Raw genomic sequence first — 17,784 nt, forward strand, 5'->3', positions numbered from 1 at the left:
TAGTCCTTGTCTAGTTAGCGCTAAAATTGTTTTGTTTACCATGACTAAACTAGCACATTCCAAGTTCCTTCCGCACCAAGATTTTTTATCTTGCTATGATGTTGGCGAAGCCACGACATACGCTTGCTTGTGTATCAATATGCACTTCACTCATTAAAACTGTTGCCAAAAGCTCAAGTACATCAGGCATCACATAAGCCTTCCTGACTTAAAGACCCGATGAGTTGGTTTCAAATATGACAGGGGGACTTCCTAGATGAGTCGATCAAAACAAAGTAATAAATCCTGAATACAGTGTCATGAAACGTCAACTTCATGCCAAAACACGCAAAATGCCAAACGCTACGTGGAATTTCCCGTATTCAAGTTCGTTGTATTTATCTGTGCTAGAGGTGTATCGAAAATTCAGTTTTTAATGCTTCCGCGAAATGTTTTTCTCTTTTTTAGCTTTGTATTTGCATCTGTAGCGCATACTAACTTCAAGACAGGAAGAGCTTCAATCCACCTGCATCTGTGGAGTACCATTCTGACTTCACAGACGTAATCCAGAAATGGCGTATATTGTCCTTTGGTTGCCACGGCGCGCATAACGGCAACTGTTGATAAATTGTCCACTACCCGCAAATCTCAATATTGCCCAGACACCTTTACCAAATGAATTATGGCAGCACTAGCACACTGATAAACCTGCATTGACCGTGTTCAAAACGATTGATTCGCTTGCAAACTACCTATATGTATTTGATACACGCACAGAGATAAAGAAACACACAGAAATTGAGTCATTTTTCGAATTCTTACAGTGGAAGTCCTTGCTGAAAAAATGGAGGTGCGAAGAGTGCGTAGGGAATCTCTGAAAGAAGTAAATACGTGAAGTGTGTGATTGAAGCTGTAAGACCATCTAAATAAATTTTGTTACAGAGAGATAAGTAGTAGCAACAACTGCTAAGGGTTTTTCATTGAATTGCTAAGTCGCAAGTGGCTTGATTAGGCTTAGGGTTTAGTTTGTCTCAAGGAGTCTGAATTCTCTAGAGCACGGTATAATGCCAGGAATTCAAAGCGTTTAGACTACATAGCACAAAGTAATAGTTCGTTAGTCTGTTAAGCGTGCAGCACTCGGTACATTAAAGCCAAGTTAAACGTAAAGGAAGCTTGTTTATTATCTGTATGCCGTGGACTCCACTTAATGGCATCTTGTGTCTATTGTATTTTGGTTCCTTCTCACACACGACGGCCAATTTGAATTTTGTTGCCTTCGCAGTTATATTTCAGTGCAAAGTTTAATTAATTTGTACAAGTTATACAAGAGCAAGTTAGTACTGGTACAAATGAGAAGAAAAAATTGGTTTTCTCCTATTTCTATGCAAAAAAACAACCTGTAGCACGAAGTTGTTTCGAGTAAAAAAATGTAACTTTAGCAAAATACTCGCTTTTTAAGTCAACATTATCAAGTCGAGAAAATAAAATAAAGCAATAGCAATCATTTCTGGTAATGTGAATTGAATATTTTAAAGGCGATCTCAGCAAGAATGCGATGAATATAGACTTGCCAGTCCACATTTATTTCGAGCGTCAAAACCTAGTAACGCGATTAGGCACTGAATGACATTTCCGAGTAGATGGCGCTATAACCTTTAGGGTAGCATGTTCCTGATACATTAACATGATGGTGTTAAGGGCCGCGTGACACAGAAATCCGGCATCAGAGCGGGCATCGGTGGGGGTGCCGGCACCCGCAAGCTAGAAAATCATCGCGAACCACGCATCCCGAGCCACGCAGGCCCTCCGCGTGGTTCCTAAGTTACTGTTACCGTTACTGAACAATGTTACTGAACAGATTGACTTTCTCAAAGTAAAATGACTCAGAAAATTCGTAAAGTACGACTTACACACTCAACAACCGACATCATAGCGCCGGAGTGTAGTTTGAATATACGAGACAACATAATTTTGTTTCGCGGACACTCAAACATAAACCCCTTTTCCAGCTGCCGTTTGAGGTCTGTCCTAGTAGGAGTGGCACGACCGGCTCGTTTCCTTGCAACATCATAAAAAAAAAAACAAAATGAACTAGGAACTTCGCCTCCTTGCATAGCTTTCGCCGCCAGCTTTTCCCGGTAAATGTTACGGTTTCATAAGCTGTAGTTTCCGGGAAGCGTTAGAAGCAGTCAGGGATCTTTTAATGCTATCGCGTTACACCCTTAGCTGCTAACCTTAAGCGTCCTCCCACATTTTTGCCAGCTGTTTCTAATTTTATTGCCACTGGTAAAGTGCTGACGGTAAGCGTCTACCGTTGATGATATGTGTCTCCACCGCTGAAGACCATCAATTGCAAGGTAACTTCGGTCGTTATTACAAAAATAAAGGACAATTCTGAAACTACTTTTTGTGTAGATTAAAATAGCATTACTTGCGAGTAATATGTCAAACGGTTACTCACACTCTTATTCGCAGCAATTTGTTTTTTCTGTAATATAGATGCTTACCAATATTGTCCGAAAGGCTGACGTGATACGTGCGACCATCTCTTGGACTGTGATCCCAACTACAGGCACAACCAAGGAGAAACGAAGAAACCGTAAATTCAAAGAAGCCAATAAGATTGTGCAGAACGATTTTTTTCAAAAAGTTAAGCGTTGCGGTAGAAAACTGTAGATTTGAAGAGCACTGAAGTCAACTAATATCAACACAAATAAGCTTTTAGAATTGTAGAATAAAAATTACGAACGTGGTTCATATATTAACATGCTATCACAAACTGTAGGCCCATGAACGTTCGGACCCGGCTGCTAATTGTCTACTGACTAACGCTTATTGGCATACATCGGTCGCTGTTATTAACAAAACAAAACTCAATAATCCCTCATGCTCCCCATATAAACAAGTTTGCCACAAAAGTTTAGAGGTTTGTTAAACACAAATTGGATAGAAAGGTGGTGCATGTTGCTCGTATGTCGGAATTCACATGTGCGTTCACTTACATTTCCTTTAAAAATTTGGAGTGGTAAATTATTCTTTTTTTCTAACGGGCGTCTTGTTCCCAATTTTTTAAAAAAGTATTGTCTGTCATTTGTTAAGAAGAAATGTGTAGAACGACTACGCTACTACTACTTCATTGCGAAACGGTGAGAACATGTAATAAAAAAGGGTGTAGGTCCTGTCTTGTTCGTAAAACAGGCTTTAAAAGTTTGACTAACAGCGTACGGATAGCAAATAAGACAAAAGAGAGAACAGAGCGCTATCGCTCTGTTTTCTCTTTTGTCCTCTTTGCTGGCCGTGCGCTGTTATTCAAAGTGTAAAGCCTAAGAACCTAGATTGTGTGCCAGAACGCGTAACCGACATTTCACCAAGTACACTTTTTTTCTCGAATTCACTGTTGCACTGAACTATAGGCAAGTGCTAAAGTGGCCGCCATGTGCCTGATGCGATGACCAAAGGTTTTCTGATGTTACATGATTGTGACTGCGCACGGGCGTTTTCCTTAAATATAAAAAACAATTGGCTACTCGTTATGTTTTGAATCCCACAGGACTTGTACGAGAAATTTTCGATTGCCTAAAACAATGGGATACCTTTATTCAATCCCGAATTAGAGCTGCCGAGATTATGCCAGGTGAATTGTTAATAAATTAAACGCTCATACAGAGAGATGCATTCCAGAAAAATGTGAATGGACAAGCGCCCTTTAAACCAGTTTTTGTCACCTACTATCTGTGTATAAACTGCGTGAGGAGCTTCTGGAACAAAGTGTTTCCCAAAAAAAAATGGAATCCCATGAAGCTTGGCACACTTCGTTGAATTCAGAGTTCCATTTTGTAGTAGCATGTGCAAACTATTCAGTGGTTAATGCTACAAGTGGCGTGCCTAAGCAAGACAGAAATTCACACTTGTTTAATTACACGTGCGCTCTAACCATTTGTCACCGTGAGTAGAACAAAAAGAAAACAGAAGAATCAGCTTTATTCAGAAAACCAAATGTGTACCACTAATGGAGTAGAAAGCCTCAACTGGTATAAGTACCCCTCAGCACATTTGAAATCTATAAATTTCTTATGAGCGTTATCAATATAACACAGCAACCTGCCATTTCAGCCTATTCTACAGCCACTCGGAAGCACTGAACCGGATTTCTCTATTACGCCCTGCGAAGTTCCCAATTAAGGGTTGCTTGCACTGAGAATATACTCAAATGATTTGCCCACAAGCCCTAGTTGTTTGCAACGCTTCGGCGCGATGGAACAACGGTAAATGGGTTCCGCAAATGTTCGCGCAAGAACGCGTCACAAATTGGTGCGTGTCATGCGGCATGGCGGAATATATGAAACTATTTTTAGCACCTGCACTCTTGCAGCTGGATTGTAGATATTGAGCAAAATACTAAACAGAACGATTGGCATCTTGTGTCATTTACCAACCTTACTCAATTCCCTTTTTGTACATAATTAATAGAATTTAGGTGTGATTGGTTGATACATTTATTATCCCACTGTGACCCTAAGAGAGCATTTGTAGAGATTCGGTTTTACTTTTCTAGTTTCATTTATAAGCAAATGACTAGAATGTTTTAAAATCTCAGACGTGCTATTCCGCACCATGCGAAGCTATTTCTGTAGCATTCTCCACATCTAAATGAGAATCTACAACATCCATTTAGAATCTCTATTTGCAGTACCTAACAGATCACCTTGATCGATTTCAAGACTGTGGCATTAGGCTTGTTCACTCTTCTTATTCCTCTGGTCTCTGTACTAGTTCGTGAAAGCTGACAGCAACTTGTCACTTCTCACATAGTCGTCGTACTTATAGTGCTGATTGCCGCAAGCGCAGTGCTAAACACCATAATCTCTAAATTATATTGTGGTGTCTTGAGAATATGAAATGAAAGACATTCTAGGTCAGTTCTTGTTAACGCAGAAATATGGGCTGGTAGTTGATTAGCACTTTCATGTTGTAGCGCGTAAGGCTACAAAAAGACCACATACAAACAGGTCAGTGATCGCCCTGTTCGTATTTGCTTCTTGTCCAGTCTACCGCGCTGCCAGAGTGCATAAAGACCAGCTCTGGATTTACATTGACAATTTGTCCAGGGATAAAAACTTGGCACTCTGCCCCTCACATTATGTTTTAGACCACTCATTACTCACGTTAATTGTCCCTCCTCTGGAGAGTGATACCTAGTCAATTCCATTTTGTTGAAGCCTTGTCGAATGTAGTACAAGGCTTCTGTGAAGGAAATATTCAAAGGAAAGGGTGGTACCTAGAGGAGCAAAGTAATGTTGATAACGTTAGCACGAAAAAAGTGTAGGCTCGTAATGAGGACACCAAAAAGGGTTTTCTTGGCTCACATAAATGTCCTCCAAAAACAAATTTTCACACATTTTAGTTTGCGATATTTCATTGTATTATATGCTTCACAGGCAGGTATATACCCCTATACCCACGCAATACTCAAACACAAGCTTCTCGTCCATCATATCGGTACAAAAAAGAAATATATACAGTAACTTGTAACTCAGCGCCAAAGGTATATTCATGACATACTTGAAGTGTTTCACCAAAGTGAAGTTACAAACAATATTGATAAAACGAAGTATTTTCGCTTGTCTATGCTGTGCAAAAGAGTTCGAAAAATTCGCGTTTCTTCTTTATACGTGACTGCTGCAAAGCCTGATGCACAAGTAATACAGTAACAAGGTTGACCATCATTTGTGCCTTTCAATCCTGCATCTGAGGCCAAAATCACCTACCATGCGCTCGTGTACTCGTTTTTCCATGCATATTATTGTTCGGAAACGCGACGAACGTGCGAATTGTTTCAAATCATTTGACGTCGTTGGCAAGAGAGATGCAGCTGTGGGACTGTGGTCTTATGGATTGTACATTGGGCTGCGGTGTTGGGAGATCACAATGTGATCCCACCATCGACCACGTATTCTTTAAGCGAATCTTTCTTTAAGAACCTTCTTGGACATCCTATATTGCGACTGATAGTAGCTTCAGCTGCGGCTGTCTTACTGAGTAGCTTGCACTCAAAAACGTTATGCAGGTCGAAATCACATTATGAAATATAGTGCATCAAGGGAGTCTTTTGCAAAGAATTATTTGAATGTTTTCAAACCAAATGCTATTTACACAAATTGCTTTTATATTATAGCGTTTAAGCATTTACTCCCATACAAAGTTTTCTTCATGCCCCAGACTGATAAAAACGATTATGTAACGTTATGTTTATATTTATGTTCATGATCAGACGTCTAAAGAAGTTAGGCGGATATGCAAGCAGCCATGTATGGGATTGCGCACCTTTAGACTTCGACTCAGTAATGCCGTGAGGCAAAAGATGGTGTTGATTGTTTGATAAGGGGAAAATTGGGAGCACAGGTGTATTGATACAGAAAAAGGAACTGTAACAAATATTCCTTTGTGCCATGTTTGAATATGTGTCTCTAATGAAAACTGGCGATAGTGCACGTTCTTTGCTGACACACGCTGTGCTTCTCGATGCAGGCGCGAATTGGCCCAAACACGCTAATGATATGAGCACAGAGCTGTTGCGATGCGAGAATTATGTTTTATTTTCACCATGGAGTCCGTAGAGTTCGGTTGCATGTTCTTTGTGTTTGTTATACTTGTACTGCAATGGCTTAAGCAAACATTTACCATCACGTTCGTTCTTTGATACATCAATGCGACGACCTTTAATAGTGTGCTTTTGCCCATATTGCTGTTTGCATATGGACATAGCTGTCCAACAGTCTACTTAATAAGAAGTACATTAGATTTTTTTATTTGCAAAATTGAACGACATAAAACTCTAAAATTATTCTAAAATAAGCTGACGAAAATTCAAACGTCAGACTACTTAGGGGCCTTCTGAGATGACTCATGAAATTCACTCACTTCCCACTTGTCCCTTCGAACATATGTACATTTGTTTTATATTAAGCAGTATGGCAGGTACCAATTGTTTTTAAGCATCCTTGGCGTGAATCTACAAACAACTCAGTTTTTCACTCTGGTTACAAAGGGCTGCGCTGTTTTTAGTTGATGCCATTTATATGGGCAACTAATAAACTTAAGACATTGGCATTTGTACACTTTAGCATAGTAAAAGCCTGCCCTATGGCGATATATTCCTGCATTCATCTAGCAAAACAACAGCGTACGGGAATATTAGAAAATACAGAATTAACTGAGTTTCTTCATGGATACTGTAACAAGTTCCCTTAGGGACCCACAGTTTGAGCGATGATACTTGTATTGAAGTTAAAGATTTATATATGTTCTGTTGAGACGTACGGAAGTAAACGAAAATTGTTATTTAGGTGCTCCAGCAATCTGATAAGCTTTGCCTTGCACTTACGTATTCGTAGAGTGCTGACCGGTTCAATAGCGTGTCCGGGTATCCTATTCTCATTGTCACATTTTTCAACTGAAACAAAACGAAACGTTTAGAATTAATAGAATAGAATTAAGTATAGAATAGTATAGAATTAATTTACACATTAACTCTCTATACGAGCATTAGTAACGTAGTCATTGAGCTTTGCAGGAGAAACCATCTGTGGCATCTCGCTACCATTGGTATTATTAGCTAAAATATATTGATGTGTTGAGATTTATATTGAGTTTTTTATACGACACACTACTATCACGCGATTTCAGACATGTTAATACGATGGCGTTCCTGGTTTTCTTATTTATAACATTAAAGATGATTGGTTAACACCACGCAATATGGCTACTGCCCATTTTTATTAAACTGATTTTTGACAGTTTCGCACTCATAAATGAACAATACAACCCGCGGTGACAGCAAGAACAGGCCCCTACTAGAGAAACGTGCGTTTTGTGAATACAATGGCTAATGTGTTTCAATTGAACTTCAACATAATGTGGGAATAACAACTTACCTTCAACGTGAAAAAAGTGTTAAACGGTAGGAAACTGTACTTTATCTAAGAACCCAACCTAGACAGTAACTTCGTAAACATCACCACTAGCAGCCATAATGAAATATTCCGGATTTAATCAGTTCAGTCCGAATCATATATCAGGCCGTAAATGTTGAAGGAATAAAACTGCCGCGCGACTGGACGCAGGAGACACTCTGCGTGTATTCGCGGGCTTGTTTCATGCCTGGCAAAACATTCTTATGTAGAACGTATTGAGTGACAGAAAGCTCTATCGGGAGTTTCTGATATTGCTCTAGAATTTTCTCATTGGTATTTTCATGTGATCATATTACTTGAGAAGTTCATCAATTAAGATGAATTATGTATACAAGAGAAATACAAAAATAATCTGAGAAAAGACGGGGAATCCGGGAGATGGCAATTCAAGGCGATGAGCAAAACGTGAACAAGGTGAATGCAGGAGCCAACGTTTCGACAAGGCGACATATGCTTTCCTCGCCACAGTATATATAGGTGGGGTTATTCTAAAGGGGAGGGGGTGTGAGGCGGGAGGGCGCGGAAACGAGGGAAAGTGTGTTAGCGTGTCGAATTAGTAAAGGAACGCTGTGTACAAGGTCAAAGCCAGGACCCCCCCTCCCCTCACCCTAGTCTGTCAACCCACGCGCGTTAGCCGGCGTGTCAAGGGCGTCTGACACGCCAGCTGACGAAAAAAGAAAGAAAGAAAGAAAGAAAAAGAAGGGAAGAAAAAGGAAAAGGGGGGGATACGCCAAGAAATCAAACTAAGTGTTGTTGCCTATAGCTTGAGGTTTAGCATAGCGAATAGATTCTAAAGCTCCCTTTGAAACGTTTATGCCTATTGGTTGCAATGTCTTGAACTTATGGATAAGGTATGATTCTCTGTATTTTCTTTCTCGTTCATAACGGAAATTTGACTGTAAGATGTAGAGTTTAAGTTCATCAAAGTTATGACCTGGTTGGTTGAAATGCTCGGCGACGGCTTTGGGAAGCTTTTTAGCTGTGTCCGCGCGATGTCCGTTTAATCTGACGTTCATTGATTGTCCTGTTTCACCGATATATTGTTTCTTACAGAAGGAACATTCAAGCATATAAATCACATCCGAACTTGTGCAAGTGAAGCTGGATTTGACTTCATGTGTATAATTATTTGCGGTGCTTTTAATTTTAATGTCACTTTGAAGGTGCCTGCAGGTTTTGCATCTAGGGCGACAACATGCTTTTATTACGGGGGAATGCTGCTGGCTGACTTTTGCGTGCACTAACATGTCTTTAAAGTTCTTGTTTCGGCGATAGGTAACCCTGGGTACATCCGGGAACGCTTTTCGCAGACGCTCGTTACTTGATAATATTGGGTGGTATTTTCTTAGGATGTTGTTTGTGTTTGGGAGTGCATTAGAATATTTTGTTATAAAGGCCGGCGGTCTGTCAGATTCTAATGTGGGCTGTCTCTTCGCCAATTCCGACTGTCTCTCCAATCTTGACGCGGTATCTGAGTGTCTCCAAGCGACAGCCAACAATATTACTTTGGTTCTGTCCAGCTACTTGAAATTTGTATATTTTTAATGTTTGGCTGAAATTATGTGGGACACACACTTGGTCGTGAGGACATAACGTGACACCGCTAAGCGGAGCCATCCGTGCGACGTGCAATGTTGTATTGCTTCGCCAGCCCTCTCCTGCTGAGCCCGGTACTATCGCCGCGTATTTATTTATTATTATTGTATTTCACTTCAATGAAATCAGTAAGATACCGCTACGGCTTCATCACTGATTGTGAGATATGTTAAATAACTGTTCCGGAAAAGTTAACTTCATCATGAAGCTTAGCATAGACGCCACCCGACTGACGGCGTCGGCAGCTATATAGCCATCGACGTGGAGACCACGGAGGCCGAGTCAGATGATTTTCTAATACGTGAGAAACCACTTCGTGGAAAGAAAGCTAAGCAGAAAATGGGGTTCAGCGTGTACTTGCGGTAAAGAAACATATTCTTGCTAACAAGAAAGGCGTGCAACGTTCCACCCTGTAATTTCATTCATTGTAGGTTTGCATCTACAAACCGCCCGTAGTTGACACGACAAAAAATTGGCAATACATAGCTTCACCAATTATTTCACTCTTTGCACTTTAAGAGTAGATAAGGAGACCGCTTTGTCACGTTTACTGAAATGTAAACGCGGCTTTCGCGAGCCTCAGGGCCAGCCTCCCTGCTAACCATTTATCTCTTATCTCCTGTCTTGAGAATCGAACGATAATACGATAAATTTATTCTTTCCTCGATGGCAGTCCGGTGCGACTCTAATCGCAATAAATATAATGCCAAAAACAGGCTGTCTACGAGGCATTGAACCGCATGGTGTCGCCGCTGTGGCGAAGCGAAGGAAGCTGGAGGGTGGGGAGATCCGTGTATTAGGCGCTGGCTTTCCTGAGTCAGTTTCCGTTCCAGCGAGCCTTCGTATGTAAAATATTTAGCCCCATACCTTTCGCAAAACCATGTTTACTATAAAAAAATGTCATCGCTCAGCTACATAACGAAGAGGATAGGGTACAGACTCTAAATTTTGTGAGCGAACTAAGCGCAATACTCAAAAAGCCTAACATTGTGTCAGGAAAAAGAACGGCACTAGAAAGGCCCGTCACCAACGCGTATTGCGCGGCCGGTTCGCCCATCCCGCTGAGCGATCGGTGCTGCCGCTGTATTTGCGGCTGACACTCGACGAGTTCAATAAACCTCGTCAGAGTAGTTTCATTGTTGCGCATATGAATGCAAAAATTTCTGATTTAGTGGTGTATCATCTGCATACCTGTAACGTATAGACTCTATTGCCATGAATTACACTTGTTTGATTCCTTTTCTATTTTTTTTAAATTTTGTTGCCGTCCCAAAACAGAACTGTAAAGGTTAGAAAATTGATCGTGCAGGCTGGCAATTTCACAAGAGATGAATCTTATCCCACTTTTATGTAAAATATTTTTTTCCAGCCGTTTTCTGATTACTGCAGAGTAAATTAATGCAGTGTTTCTCCTGTTGGCTCCAACTTTCTAAAAGTGACACCAAAGATTTGCATTGTCATTTGTGCTTTTGAGAAAAAAATAAAGTATTAATATAGAGCGTTTTCGAAGAATCAGCCGCGTTGCACCATACTGAACTTCTTCGGATCTATAAAACATTTTACCTCCATGGGGCGTATTAGCCAGAGAATATATCCAAAAATGTGTAGCACACGTCAAGTGAGAAGGAGAAGGGAAACCCGAAAAGAAGAAGCATCTTTCCTGCTCTCTGTCTTAACTTTTACGATGTATTTCTAGCCTTATCTTGCAGAAGCCTGAGTAGTTCCGAAAAGAGCAATTTCCATTTTCACTGCTGCTGATATTTACAGCAATTTTGATAAATAAGCTGTCACAACCGTTTTGCGCCAAGTGTGATCCTATTCCTTTTTTCATTGATTTTAGCTAGTAACATGGACACAAAGTACTACTTCATACAAGACCGTCTTGGTTTCAGACATGCTTGAATCATGCATGGTCAGTCCACTTTGTTGCAAGCACTGTTTCAGTTACAAACGTAAACAACGCCTAGCGCATTTGACGGTTTCAAATAATGGCCACAGAACAGAGCTTGCATGAAAAGAAAAAGTTTTTATATGTTTTGCGTAGCAGTTGTAAGGCGGTGCTCTTACCTTTTCCTGTAAAGCTGCTCGTGTCGTATTGCCGATCCAGCTGTTGTTTTGAAGCGTTTCGTTGAATGCCTGTTTCAATCTTTGGGCAATCGCTTCTACCTGAATGGAAGGGTATTTATAATTAATTCGAACTATCTAATAGTGTTTCTTTATTTCATGCTCGTGATGCACCATATGGCAGGGCCGGGCAGTGCATGTCATTATAATTGGCAGAATGAAAATAATTAGGCCGTCCAATGAAGCTGATTTCAAGCGCATTTTCTTTGTTTTTCTTCTTAACGCTGCATTTTTCAACAGTACTTTAATTTAGGCGAGTTGATTGATCGCTACCCATTCGTAGCTTGCGAGCATCAAAAGGAAGAAAGTATTGAATGCATGAGCGGGAAGCACCTAGACGCCCATTCGTGTGTTCCTTCGAATTCTGTTTGACTATGCAGTGCAGAACTTCTACAGTTCTAATCCCTTTGTAGAGATCCAGTATGCTTTAGAAATAGCATGTATTGCTGTAGGGTAGCTTTTTGAGTCCATACGTTAGCCATAAAATGTATAAATATTGTTATGGCCGAAAAAAAAGCTCAGGAGCACCAGGTATACATGCTATTTTCAAATGTAGGTAAGGTTTCAAACCAGCAATATTACCATTAGAATTCTTGCGTGTCAAAGCCATGGTGTCATTGTGAGGCAGGCTGCAGGAGGGGGGGTCCCGAATTAGTCTTGAACATTTGAGGTCCTTAACGTGGCCCAATGAAGGTATACGGGCGTGTTGTTTTCCATTTCTCCCCAATCAAAATGAGGTAGACGTGGCCAAAATAGAAATCCAGACCTTGAAATCAACAGCGCGACACCTTAAACACTGGGCTAACGCGATAGTTAGAGTGAAACACTGAACTCAGCAGGCCAGTTGATAGCGTAATCACGGCCTCAGATATACGGCACCTGGATGGTTAAGTGTCGTAGATAGAACGTAAACAGTTGCTGGACAATACGCAGTAACAGGAAGTTCTGTAATTCGTTCGACACGTCTGCACTATGCCACCACCAAAGCGGAAAGTTTTTACAGCGAAGATGTTTGTGGCTAGGTTCTGATGAAAATGTATTCGTGGGCGAGAGCCGTCTAGATCGTCAATTCCTCCCCATACATGTGCCGATCCCGAAGAGAGTGCAATAGCGGCCTGACCCATGGCTGAGGTGCGGCGGGCTTCAAGCACTCTGCCAACTTGCAAAAAATGAGTTTGATATCTCGGGTCCAAATATAACTCGTAACAGGTATTATGGTGATAAGAGCGGATACTGCACGTTGACTTGAGTCGGCCATGTCTACGTCCGCACCGCCCTCTCTATGGCGGCGTTCCAAGCGTTTACCTACCTCCTTTTCTTTCTTTCAGCTCTCCCGGGGTGGCGGTCCCGTAAGCGTACTGCGCGCCGGGATCGCGAGGTGCAACGAAATGCGAACCGTCGATGTGGCCCCGATCCCGCACACTTGGAACGTTTCACCGGGGCAATGGCCAGGTTTCATAGGGAATTTTTGGGGAACCAATTTTGTGTGGCATTTGTTGCGTGTGACCGGTTGTGGTTTTCAGCTGACCTCAATACCATTACTGCACTGCGAGACATTGACCAATACACGATCGCCTTGGCTACGGTGAAGCAGTCTGTGCTATAAGAGTGCGGTGAGGTGCATGTCTGTTCTACGTTCCGGGATTCCGGGATTCTACGTTCCGGGAGTAAAAGGTGTCGGAACGCGCTTAGCTACAATACATTGGTTGTATACCCCCCCCCCCCCCCCCCCCCCCCTATGCCTCATCATCTTCCGAGGTTCAACATAGTGGAGGAGCGGCTAGTGGCGCCTCACCTTCCATTTATGTGCACACGGCGTTCGACGCACGGCAATGGACAATTCTCCATTCGCCATACACAGCTTCGCTGGACATCCACCTTCACAGAGTACAATGACACTTAATTTTTCGAGGTAGTCGGATGGACCAAAGTAGAATTTTTGAAGAATAGGGTGGTCGCGGGATCGAATCTCGGCAACGGCGGCCGCGTGTAGATGGGGGCGAAATGTGAAAACACCAGTGTACTTAGAGTTAGGTGCACGTTAAACAACCACAGGTGGTGCGAATTTCCAGAGTCCCCGACTACGGCGTGCCTCATAATCAGATCATGGTTTTCGCACATAAAACTTCATAATTAAAAAAAGAATGCGACACTTCGGATGTCATACTATATGTGCGAACTATATCGCGTTTCACTCTTGAAGGCGAAGCTTAAGCGTCCTCCAATTTTTTTTACTATTGGCCACGTTCAGCGTCGGTCTGCTTATTGTGTCACTGATAGCGTAAGCACACAAGATGTTGACGATGTTGCTAAGAAGGACATGGGGGGTTTACTCGAACTTGATCAAACGGTCGTTTTAAAAGGGCTACAGGCCATTAGGGAACAGCAGGTTGCCGTGGGGGCATTGTGGTAAGGTTTGTAAGGGCGCGACTATCGCCTCCAGAGTCAGTGAAGAAGGACACGGCCCACGTACCTGTAGCGCCAAAAGAGAACACGCTAGCTCCCTGGGCCTGAGGGCCGCGATATCGGCCGCTTCTGAGATCCCGCGACACCATAGATGGCCGGCCTAAATAAACATCGGCCACAGTGACTACCTCTTCGCGCTGCCTCCCACAGGTCTCCTTAGCAGAGTCATTATGCTAGAGGGTGACGTGCTTACTATAAAGCAAAATGAACGCTTCAGCACCAAGGAAGGTCAGTTAATTGGCACAACTTCCAGAGAAATGGCTCAGATAAAGCTATCGCTTGAAGTTCCAAGTAACAGATCGAGAGGAAACAACAATTTAATCTTTAGTATGTCTCCCTCTGCGAACTAGAGTTGGAATGAGAAAGAGGAAAATGACGGCGCCCGATCTTTGCGTGTATCTCTTCTGGTGTAGTGTCCTGTTTGCAAATTTCGCGCATTCAGAAATCAGTCGTTAGAGTGAACCAACAAGCCCCTCAAAACATTCTAATAAAATGAAGTTCTTTTTTGCAGTGAAATCTCAAGATATCTTTTTCTGCTCAAGAAATCTTGCGCGCTCATGGGCTGTGCCGCCCACAAGAATAAAAAATATCCTTTGTTTGTGAACTTTTGCTTCATTGAAGGCAATGAGCGTCGCCGGACATGCAGCCCTAAGTGCAAGGGAACCACATTTGTCATCAAAGAAGATTTCACCCATGACGAGGGTTACGCACGTTGCAAAATGCCGTAAATGTTTATTTTCACTGGATAGCGCTCGCATTCAAATAAGCCTATATTGTAACCTTAATCTTAATCTAGAATAATCAAGGTGAAACGCTTGTCGGCGATTGCAATCAAATTAGTCATGCATACTGCCTCCGAAGGTGGAAGCCTAGTGATCACGCACGGTCGTTTCGTACGACCACCTACTAGACATTTTTATGAATGTTTTCTGCTCCCCGCTCATCTCACGTACGCGCGCTCCATCGGAGCAGTAGGACGGAAAAGCAATCGGCTTTACCTGTGCGCTCAACACGTGCGGCAAGCATGAAGTATCTCACTACGGCCCCTTATGGTAGAATACGGGACTACTGCAAATAATATATAGCATATTCAAGTTCATCAGTTGCATGCGGTGTATTTTTCCACATAGTAGCAATTTATGCAACGACAGTCGTCAAAGAAGGCACTTCTCTTGTTACTTGTGAACCGGCATGAAGTGTGTCATAATGCGATGAGGCTGCGAAGTAGCAGTCAAGACGCTTCTGTTGCCACTTGTTTTCTCGTCAATAAATTAAGATCATAAGTAATGTCAAATACTTTAAGCTTCTCCTCAGCTCATTAGCAAACCAAGGTGGTGGCGCAGCCATCTTGGATTTTCGTTGGTCTGGATTGCCACGCTTGGGCGTTCCGGCTGACGGGCTGTCTAGTGGAACGAAGGCGCCTGACCGCTGACGCGCTCACGGCTTCGACATCGGCGCATGCGCACTTGCGCGTCCACTCGCGGGAGGGATGGGGCGGGACGCGGGAATCATTATTTTAAATCAACCTGCTGCGGGTAAGACGAATGCGTGGGTGCCGTTCGTGAAGCCTGGTGCAGTTGGCGCAGCTTTGCATCGAAGCGAATCTGAGCAGGATCAAGCATGGCTACCTGTCAAGCCCACCAAGCCTGCGTATTCTTTTGGAGAGGTTTTTCCTAAAGTAGCATGTCAGCCTAGCGGCATGCCAGCCTAAGTTGATGTGCCGCATGTAACCGACGGCGGCTTGAGCCCTTGAATCACAATGCACTTTTAATCGGCTCTAATAAGCATTTGAATCAACGTGCCCAAACTATGCAGGCTCTCTGCGTATGCACATGTGCAAAAATATGAAACTTTCATCGTTTATTGCCGCTTACAAACCAATGCACCATCTAGTAAACTTAGAGGTCTTGGCCAGTATGAGATACCAATTTTTGCAGATATATTACATTTCTTTTTCATCATTCATCGCTCACGAGCAGCATAACACAGTGAAAACGTCCAACTGCCCGGCAATAGCTGACAAAGAGAATAATTAGATCGGAATACTTCCATTCTCCCGGCCCTTAATTGCGAAAAAGCGTAACGCACTGAATGATTTTATCTGCGCTTTCGTTTCCGTCGTGACATTACATTTTGGCGAACAAAAACCATGGTTTACAGCTTGGTGGAATAGCTTATTCAGCGTTATACAATGCATACAACTTACCTCACTCTTAACCTCAATATGGTTGGTGTCGTTTGTAACATATAAATAGTCGAGAATATCAGGCACATTTTCGTCCAACAAAGCTATGCATTCACTCCAGTTACGGCGCCTCGTCGTACTTTGAGTCAGGTCATTTGAGGTGGCCTCTTCAGTGCTGATATTTACATATGGAATGTAAGGAAGCATTGCAAGGAATCCTGCGTAGTTGTACAGAGTGTTCCTAGAAAATTTAAATAAAGTCACATGCTTCTGGATTTCATGCCGACAGCGCTATTCTAGTCCTGACCACTGCACTCTGATCACTCTTGTTGTTATGACTCCTACCATTGCATCACTTACAAAAAACTTCGAAGATTTTGAAGTGTCTTTTGAAAAACAGAAAAGCAGCTGCCATTAATAATAGGTTCGAATTCGTGAAGGTTGCAGTGACTAGATGCAATCTCGAGAGTGTAAATAAGCTGAAAGCTGAGGCTGACGATACGAACGAAGTCAGGAATTTCATGAGCAACGAATCTGAAGCAACACAATCAGAAAAGAGCAGCCCTGCACCTGACCCTCTCAACCTTACAGCTTAGATGATTGGTCAGTTGGAACGGTACTACCACCTGAAGAATCTATAAATAAGAGTTACAACAATGCAAGGTGAAGGCTGCAGAAAGATTGTCTAGCTTCTTGGCAATAAAGTTGGTTGCCCTGTGAAGCTTGAGGGCATTGGCACTTCGCACAGAGTACAACGCGTGACGCAAATAACACGAACATTACTGTTCTTTTCTGTTCGTGCCACAAGCGCACCGAGTTTCTAAAGAAAGCTCTCAAGGCACGTTCAACGACTGTTTACCTCGTTCTCTGGAGCACAAGAAAAGTGTGCTTTCGATAACGATTCCATGACTCATGGCAATAACTGCTCTTTTCTAAGGCGCTTGCCTTCAAATAACAAATCTGTGGACCGACAACTGCGTTGTCAAGGAAAGACAAACCCTGGATGGTGATGCCCCCCAAATTGCCTGTGACTTTCATCTATACGTGTTCAACGTTTAAGCTTGCGTGACTTTATTAATCTTTTTTCTCAGATTAGCGGTTTTTCCTTCATATATTTTAATGCTCGTAGTCTTCCTAAGGACCATGACGCAACTGCTGCTCTAATGAGCTCCCCTAATCACGAGTTCTCTGTTATTTGTTGCACTTAAACTTGGCTACCGCCGGTAACGGTGACTTGTATGGTTTCCCTGGTTATTCTAGTGAATGTTGTGATCTAGTCAGTGATCCTCATGGTGGTTCAATCCCTTTTGTCTCGAACAGTATTCTGTAGAAGAGACGTAATGATTTAAATTGAATGTCGCAATATGCGAACCTGTTTGGCTGGAAATTTATACGCCGGCATTTTGTAAGAATCAACGAAAAATTATTCTTGCTACTGTCTATCGCTCGCCTTCTTCTGAT

General features: G+C 42.4%; 1 protein-coding gene and 1 pseudogene across 2 annotated transcripts in view; both read right to left on the reverse strand.

Moving 5' to 3' along the window:
• LOC126531200 (membrane metallo-endopeptidase-like 1) overlaps window positions 1–16,558 on the reverse strand; it is a 232,426-nt gene extending 215,868 nt beyond the window's left edge. For both annotated transcript variants that reach the window (XM_072285753.1, XM_072285752.1), the window contains exons 1-6: window positions 16,345–16,558; window positions 11,616–11,714; window positions 7,364–7,432; window positions 5,145–5,257; window positions 2,487–2,545; window positions 802–853 (exon numbers count right to left, since the gene is read on the reverse strand). In XM_072285753.1, the coding sequence (XP_072141854.1) occupies window positions 802–853; window positions 2,487–2,545; window positions 5,145–5,257; window positions 7,364–7,432; window positions 11,616–11,714; window positions 16,345–16,530 (578 nt within the window). In that variant the 5' untranslated portion in view covers window positions 16,531–16,558. The remainder of the gene's footprint in view (window positions 1–801; window positions 854–2,486; window positions 2,546–5,144; window positions 5,258–7,363; window positions 7,433–11,615; window positions 11,715–16,344) is intronic.
• LOC126518390 (U2 spliceosomal RNA) lies at window positions 12,750–12,930 on the reverse strand (annotated as a pseudogene).
• Window positions 16,559–17,784: the final 1,226 nt, after the last annotated feature.

Source organism: Dermacentor andersoni, unplaced genomic scaffold (genome assembly GCF_023375885.2).
Source record: "Dermacentor andersoni unplaced genomic scaffold, qqDerAnde1_hic_scaffold ctg00000041.1, whole genome shotgun sequence".
Classification (NCBI taxonomy): Eukaryota; Metazoa; Arthropoda; class Arachnida; order Ixodida; family Ixodidae; genus Dermacentor; species Dermacentor andersoni.